The sequence below is a fragment of the Adiantum capillus-veneris genome, chromosome 24 (assembly GCF_014529385.1).
Source record: "Adiantum capillus-veneris isolate H3 chromosome 24, ASM1452938v2, whole genome shotgun sequence".
Lineage (NCBI taxonomy): Eukaryota > Viridiplantae > Streptophyta > Polypodiopsida > Polypodiales > Pteridaceae > Adiantum > Adiantum capillus-veneris.
Window position 1 is genome coordinate 14,198,869 of NC_140954.1, and position 7,982 is coordinate 14,206,850.

At 43.0% G+C, this 7,982-nt stretch overlaps 1 protein-coding gene across 3 annotated transcripts; it reads left to right on the forward strand.

The window, feature by feature from the left end:
* The first annotated feature begins 888 nt into the window (after positions 1 to 888).
* Positions 889 to 3,115, forward strand: LOC147425982 (uncharacterized). 3 transcript variants are annotated; one of them, XM_086498526.1, is made up of 4 exons: positions 889 to 1,278; positions 1,834 to 2,111; positions 2,218 to 2,281; positions 2,370 to 3,115. In XM_086498526.1, the coding sequence occupies exons 2-4, from the start codon at positions 1,918 to 1,920 to the stop codon at positions 2,715 to 2,717; spliced, it is 606 nt and encodes a 201-aa protein (XP_086354652.1). In that variant the 5' UTR covers positions 889 to 1,278; positions 1,834 to 1,917; the 3' UTR covers positions 2,718 to 3,115. The 3 variants fall into 3 exon arrangements, with proteins under 3 accessions (XP_086354652.1, XP_086354654.1, XP_086354653.1); XM_086498528.1 differs by lacking the exon at positions 889 to 1,278 and adding an exon at positions 1,365 to 1,503; XM_086498527.1 differs by lacking the exon at positions 889 to 1,278 and having other exon boundaries at positions 1,384 to 2,111.
* The last annotated feature ends 4,867 nt before the right edge of the window (positions 3,116 to 7,982 follow it).

Genomic DNA, 7,982 nt, shown 5'->3' on the forward strand with positions numbered 1-7,982 from the left:
ATTTCAAGGGTAGCGTGCCAATTAGCGCCGAGGGTAGAAAGGGAGCTGACGCCCGGTCTCAACAAGAGGTGGCCGTATAACATGTGGCCCATCACAAGAAGATTTATAAATTTTCTCATGTAGGAAAACGGAGTCTTTTTCAGTGTTTTTCATACAATGCATTACATCATGTGCTTCTGCTTGGGATGCACCGCATACCTAGCTAGGTACGATTGGGGGCCACCGGGCCGGCGGTCCTCTGCCCCCAATCGTACCTAGCTAGGTATGTTGTGCCTCCCTCAAAGGGTGCGCACGTGTACTCTGAGTGCAGTGCTGCCTGGAAATAAGGAAGCTGTCGCATAGGCCTCTTTGCGCACACAAGCTTCCTCTCTGCAGGGAAATCCGCTTTCTCACCCTCAAGCTTTGCCCTAAAATTCAGGCCGCAGCGTCCAACTATGTACAAAGCCCTACTATTACGCATTTGCTCCAACGGTTTGCCACATCAGGTTCTCCCGCTGCGGTGAGGTTTTAGCTGTGAGCATGAGGCAAAGGGAGGGGGCACAATATGCAGCTTTTTGGGGATTATGAAATCTTCTTTAGGGGTATAGGTAGTGAGAAAGCAAGATCCAAAGCAACGAAAAGGCAATGGGCCAGCTTTTTGAAGAGCAAATTGTGAGCTAAGGCTGAGCTGGTGGCTACTGGATTTTAACTCAGGTAGCCGAAAGCCTCACCAGGGTTAAGTCAAGGCGTAGTGGGTGGTTAGTAAGTTGCTAGTCTCTCTACAGAGGGAGGTTGACCCACCAACGACTCTTCTCTCTCCTCCCGATTTTGCTGTGTCAAAGGTCGCCATAGCCACCACAAACGAGAGGCTATTTCAAAAAAACACACACACACACACACTCATTCCACGCCCTCTCTCCCACGCGCTTCGCCATTTCTAACCTACTACTACATTTTCTTTTGTGTGTGTATTTTGTTGCGGTTCTCTCTCTCTCTCTCTCTCTCTCTCTCTCTCTCTCTATAGACTCTCTCTCTCTCACACACACACAAGTACAAAGACGCAGCATCATTTTGTATTTTCCCCTTGTCTGCTTTCTCCCCTTTCAAGCACGCCGGCCCCTCCCAGTGCCGTCAGGTCCCTGCACAGAAGATTGGCCAGAAAAGCGAGGCATTTCTAGCCTTTCCTGTCTTGTCATGGTCCGCCCCCTCCTTACCTCCCTTCTCGTCTTGTCCTCGTCGCCATTACCGCAGCTGCAAACATCTCTTACTGCACAATCGGCTCCTCTTCATGATCGACAGGTGCGTTCCCCATTTCGCACCTTCCAAGGTCTTTGCGTGCGTGCTTTCGTGGATCTTTAGTCTTTATCCAGCCATTTGTTTGGCAGGTCCTCTGTATGTGTGGAAGGTAGCTCATCTGTAGAATAGGCTTGTTTGCGCTGGTCTTCTTTTGCCATTCTTACAAGTGTTGGAGGAAGCTCTATGAAAGGGTTGCGTCCCTTCAACAGAGGCAGCTGACGGTGCAGCGTATGTGGATGTGTAGTCGCACGCGTGCTTTCCTACCTCGTGCGAAGATCGTAGTGTGTTGATGTGGCTTACCGGCACTGGTTGTGTTTGTGTGTTCACAGTGTGCACCATCCCAGGCATTCTCAGGATTTCCTCCTTACATTGTGTGTCTGAGAGAGAGAGAGAGAGAGAGAGAGAGAGAGAGAGAGAGAGAGAGAGAGAGAGAGAGTTGTGAACGGTCTCAAGAACACTTTGAATTTCCTGCTGACATTGATATTTCTTGGGTGGTGGTCGCAAATATACTCAGAATTTCCCACTTACATTGATATTTTTGGGTGATGCACGATGCAGGCGCCTAGCTTTGAGAAGTGATTTGTATATATAAGTGGATTGTTAAGTCACGAACTTCTCAAGCTGGATTCTTGCGTCAGAAGAATGGGTCTTGTGCAGAAGATGGCAGTGTTGAGCCCAAGGGAGTTGCGACCGGAGGTGTTGGAGGCCTCAAATTTTAGATCGGTCTGCCCTGGAGAGCGAATAGAAGACAAAGTTTTGTGCCCGAAGCCCCGACGAGTTACTGCACTCTCATTCTCATCTGGGGAGCCTGTTAAGCCGTTTTGGCTTCGGCGAAGGTAATACCCGTAGAGGGCTAATTGTGCGTTCCTTGCTCTTGCCCACTGAAATGGTGCTGATTTCTGATTTGAATTTTGCTTCTCTGTTGCAACCCTCATGGTGCAGTGTGCCACCATCCTCTCTAGATTGTGAGACCAATCTTGAACTTATGGAGATTCTCCGCAGTAAGGTACCCAAATGCCTCCATGTTCCATCAAAACCGATGACTTTCTGCTCTTTCATTCATATGTGCTGATTGTCCTTTGTGAATTTTGCAGAATTCCTCTCTTAATCCTCCAAATTTTGGATCATCACCGCCTTTCTTTTCCGGATCACCCCCTTGCCGAGCCGGCAACCCCATGGTACATGATGTGGAGTTCATTCAGCAGAGGCAAACGCGTTTACCACGTGCAAGTACGCCGGCTAACCCTACTGTACAAGGTGTAGAGTTTACCCACAAGAGACTAGATTCACCCTCACCAACGATTGTCCAATCTAAGCCGACGGCTTCAGCACCAATTTATAGAGCTAACCCTCGAGTTCGTGTAGAGGGATTTGATTGTCCCACGCGTGGATTTGATTGTGCAAGCCGTGACACGAGACGCCATGTGCCTGCAATAGCATAGCAAGCCTCCCCCACTAACATTACTTTACCCGGGGGCCATTTTGGTAAATTGTGCAGCTTATCTACCATGGCTTCCCTGTAGATGTTTGTATGTAGGATAGCAATTTCTTTTACCCCTTTCTTGTCAATCTTTACAAGTTGGGTCACTCTTAGCTGTGTATTTGTGAGAGGCTAGCTTATCGAATTTTGAGAGGCCTGGGTCAGTCGCAATGAAATCTTGATCAAACCAGCCACGATCAGATGGGCTCCGGATCGGTTTTTGTTTGAAGAGAATATATATCAAGAAGTGTTTGATACGGACCCCAAATCTCCCTGTCATACCACCCCTATTTTTGTACAAATCTGAAGCTATTGTAATTCTATCATTGAAGGCGAGCTCATTTTTGCATTCTTAGGTCATCATGACTTGCAACAGTGGCTCAGGCTTTTTGTGACCTCACATGTTTTGGTTCTATAGTTGGTTGCTAATTTGGACTGGCTCAATTGTTATTTGACAAGTGTATGATGGTGTACCTGTAGATTGTATGATAATGTATTTGTAGCAAAGGATTTTGACTACAGAATGGACTCTGTCTCATATTCTCTCCGGACTGTATTCACAACTGGGTCGGTTACCCATTCCCTGGCCGTGTGTGTCCGCAGGTTTTACTTTTGGCTACACCTTGAGGGCTTCCCACCATATAATGGCCATCTTGTGCCACATTGAGATCATTCCTTGGCTTTGTCCTCACCATGAGATCTCTTATTGGGGATCCATGGTTGATATTAGGTGGTGAGTGTGACGAGTCTTGGCCGTCTGCTTGATTGAAAGTTAGGGTTACATGGTTTGATGTGGCTGATGAGCCTCATTGTGGCCTGTGACTGTGACTGTGACTGTGACCTCGATTTGATTTGATGCGTGGTCGAGACCGATCACGTCACATGTCCCTTTTTCTCAACCTTGAGCTTCCTCAACCTTCCTGAGCTTGTAGGATGGGGAGTGTGGGATGGTGGGGAAAGCTAGCCGGATGGCTTTGGAAATTAGCCCAGCATTTCACTGGATGGTTGGCCAGCTGAGAATAGGAGATCTGCCCTTGTGTGGCCTGTTGCAATTTTTGTAGGAAGAATTTATCTCTTAGTTGTTGAGAATGTATAGGCTCCTGAGACTTGTGCTTTAATCTTAACTGCTTGGAGATTTGCTCTCTCCACGGATTTGAAGAGAGGAAATGGAAAGAGTCAATGATTGTGCTTGAATAGTTGTTTGGAAATTTGGATTATTGTGCGCCTTTGTATAATGTCAAGCATGACATCAAAATTGCTTGCACCTTGTGCGTACAAGCTTCATCATGTACAAAGTCAGTTTAATGCAAAGTTACATGTTCTTTGATCTCCTCCATAGTCATAGTTTCTTTAAGGTAGTTACTACCTTGTTAGTTGCCAAAAAGAAAGGCAAATTAGCATTTTTCACTATTATTATTTACGCTCTAATTAATAGGCTTAATCTTCCACAATTTCCTAGGATAGATTTTTCTTAAGGCTTGGTTTTGCTTTGCTATCGATGTTATTGAATCAGACATTTCAGTTGCACGTAGTTTGACATAAAAATGTATGCAACAACACCAATAGCAAGACAAACTCTTAAGCAGTTAGCAATAATAGAGAAGACGAGAAGAACAGAGATTCTATGAGGGTTGGATTGATTGAGACCAGATGATTAGTAGTCATCGCAGTTATATGCTAGCGAATATGGAATGGATAAATATTGTAAGAGAAACAAAGCTGCTCCAATGAAGGAGGGAATAACTTCTATATTATCTTAAACATATTCTAAGAGCTTAGGTGATGCTTCCTCAACCCACACACACAGCAAACCTGGGAGAGAGCACACTATTGTCTATTTTGCCCAGTATAACTTAACTTTCTTTCTTCTCACTTATGGGGTAAACCAAAATTAAGTATCCATTCACCAGCCCATGATACCATGCTCTGGAGTACAGCCCTGGTTTGGTCTAAAAAATTATTGTAAAATCCAAATGAAATTTTCCAAGCTTCAATGGATATTTGTAAGACTTTTAGAATAAATCTAAACTCAACATCACCGCTTTGGCCATCGATCACCGCTCGCAAAGACAGTCACATTTCGAGGCCCTTTTTTTGGGCCTTTCTAGTCTTGTAATAGCTTGTTGAAACTCTCAAAAATTATTTTATATATTTTGAATCTTCCACAACCTATTTAGCATCACTAACTTATGGCTTGGCCATTATTGCTAATTGTAGCCTAGTTAGATGCAATTTTTAATCATCTTTCGTCTCTAGCCAAGCGAAAGAAATGCATTGTTTTAGTATCATTCTTACATTTTGATCTTAATTGCCATGGAATGATATCAATATAGTTAATTAAAGCTCTTGGGACTTCTTTTCTTTAGTAGATAATCCATTTGATGACACTTTTGTTCATAGGTGATATTTGCTTCAAGCTTGCCAACTCATTTATATCATGGTTGAGCAAGAAGCATCCTATTGTGGCTACTTCCAATTATGATGTGAAAATTCATACCTATGGTTGATTGTGTTTGGCTCGGTTTCCTTATGGATCATTTTGGGCGCTAGATCACAATTTGCAACTAGTGTCTTCATTGAAGTCAAAGCGCATTTTTGGCAACAAACGCTCGCTAAGTTGAATGTCAGTTTAAATATGAGTAATGGTGATCACCTAGAGATGGATGGTCTAACAAAAAGAGTGAACCAAATTTTAGAAGATATGTTAAGAGCCTATGGGTCTGATAGAATTGGGGTACATATCTTCCTTTGATAGAATTTACATATGATAGTCAACTATCGAACTACTCGATCTACACCGTTTGAAATGAATTATGGTATGACCCTTCAACTCCAGGAAGATTAGGTTCTTAGAGTAGTTGCCCTACTTCGACAAGCTTTCTTGCCAAGATGCAACGCATACCAACTTTAGCAAGGAGAAGTACTCAACAAGTAGTTGATAGGGCTAAAAATTATGTAGAGCATAAAAGATCCTTTAGAGCCTTTGAAGAAGGAAACACAGTGTTTCTCCAAGTCCACTTCTTTGTCGATAGGGCTTTCTCCAAGGTATTGTGGGTCCTTGAAAGATAATTGAAAAGTTTACTAGCATAGCTTATCGAATGGCTATAGTGTCGAGTTCATTTAAAGTTTTATGTTGGTGAATGGAAAAGGTTTATTTCTAAAGATGAGAACGTATGTGATGGGACTATTCTTCTATACGAATCGACAAAGTATGACCATAGTCCAAACAATATAGTTAATATGAGAGAGAAACTATTGAGAAACCATATCCTCCAAAAAAATATAGTTGCTTGGAAAGGTCTTCCTCTCATTAGTGCTATTTAGAGACAAGAGGACTTCATTTGTCAACACTTCCTTACATTGCTCATTGAGAACACCGATGCGGATCACACGTTTAGGGCTAGCCGAGTTGGCCGAGAAGCCTGAAAAGGACGAGGCATGTCGAGCTCAAGGCGTCAAGACCAACATTTATCTCGGGGGATGATTTCCAGGGAGGTAATTCCAATGGGCCAAGTCGAGGGGAGTTGATGGGAACAAGGCCCATGATAAAATCCCAAAGAAAGTCAGAAGGATGGGTGATGAGTTAATTGACATGCCATTGAGTGGTTTCTTTTGAACGAGCGTGGAAAAGTGGGGAAGAGAATGGAAGAGAGGGAGAAGAAGGCGAGAGAAAGAGAGAGCCAAGTAAGGGAGGAGCAATGGAGGTTAGCTCCTCACAATATTCATAGAACAAAAAAAGTTTTATTTGAGCAATGATTGCCATGTTTGCTACCTCCAAATTTAATGAATGATCAAAGATACACAACGCCTTCATATTTTTTGAAGTGGCAAGCGCGGTAGAAATGGAAGGTGAGCATGAATTTCATTTCAAAAGTTGATCACTGGATTTTCTTGCTCCTTTTCATATGCACTTGATAAGGAAAATGATAAAAATTTTGGAAGTGGAAGAGTTTTTGTTGGTTCTGGAAAACAACATTCAATTTGGGAGTCAATTCAATGCCATAGCCTTATGCTTAAAGAAGAGATTTAGATGGCAGCTAAGGAGTAATGGCCAGCAGGGGAGTCGAAGCACGGTTCTCGAGGCAAATGGAGGGTCTTTCGACTAAGAGCTCCTCCCATCAAATTCTGCACCTTATGATTAGTCTGAAAAAACACTTTCAGCTACACATTTTGTTTAACCACGAGCTGGAATGTCGTTATTTTGAAATAATGTAATAATCCGCTTAATTTAGGGGCATTCTTAGCTATCACTCACTTGTACTGATTGTCATCTCTGGATTGGTGGAGTTCAAAGGAGCCATGACAACCTCGCCTTTGGAATTTCACTGCAAGGTCACCTGAGAGCCTTCAAAATCTATAACCCAATCTGATTCATGACTATTGTTAAGCTTTTTCATTTGTGCCATTGCAATGCCCTTGTTTTTCGCTTACTAGAAGGAGCCTTAGTGAAGGAGTGAGTGAGTTGTATATTATCAATTTGTATACTTATGGACCTACCTGTGCGTGTGAAGTTTCTCTATCTGGTGGTTCGTAAATGGCTCCCTTCATTTCAAAGCCTCGCATGGCTTCCTTTCACTCTTCATGTTTAAGAATGTCAATGTGAGTCTTTACCTTGTTTTCTTTACATGATTTGTGTCTTTGCACTACGCAATAATATCTTCTCAAGGCATCCCAAGTTCACTTTGGTTAGTAAGTCTCCCTTTACTGAATACTTGACTTGCTAATACTTCATTTTGACAACATCCAACCATGCAACTACGACGCTTTCCCTTGCTATATTGTCGCCATTGCTATTTTCAAAATGTTTTGCGGATGAGAAAACTAGTCTAATACATGCTGGAAATTGTCCTAGGTGGTGGTACTAGATTGCATTGCATGCTTGTATTAGCCCTGCATATGCATTTTAGCCCATTTACAGCCTAAGTAGGCTGGGTACCCATACTACCCCCAGCTCAGACCGAGCGCCCATAATTTTGGTCCTGCATCAAGTGTCAATCTCACGGTCATCTGTCCTGGCCTCACTTTATATTGTCTCTCTTTCATTCTAGAATTATTGCTCTTCTGTGTGCCTTCCTCTATGTCTGTCGACATATCTTATGTTCCTCCCCTCTCCATCTTGGTACCAGTTGCCTTGAGCCTTGCACATCACAAGTTTTGAACCATAACCTCTTATTGGTTAAATGTTTGCATTGAAGTCTTCAGAGGCTAAAGACAGCTCTGAAATTCT

What these genes read in the sequence shown, in the direction of transcription:
- LOC147425982 (XM_086498526.1), top strand. Translation starts at nt 1,918, where the DNA reads ATGGGTCTTGTGCAGAAGATGGCAGTGTTGAGCCCAAGGGAGTTGCGA. An exon ending in CCGTTTTGGCTTCGGCGAAG is followed by an intron (nt 2,112 to 2,217) that starts GTAATACCCGTA and finishes CTCATGGTGCAG; the next exon opens with TGTGCCACCATCCTCTCTAG. An exon ending in TGGAGATTCTCCGCAGTAAG is followed by an intron (nt 2,282 to 2,369) that starts GTACCCAAATGC and finishes TGAATTTTGCAG; the next exon opens with AATTCCTCTCTTAATCCTCC.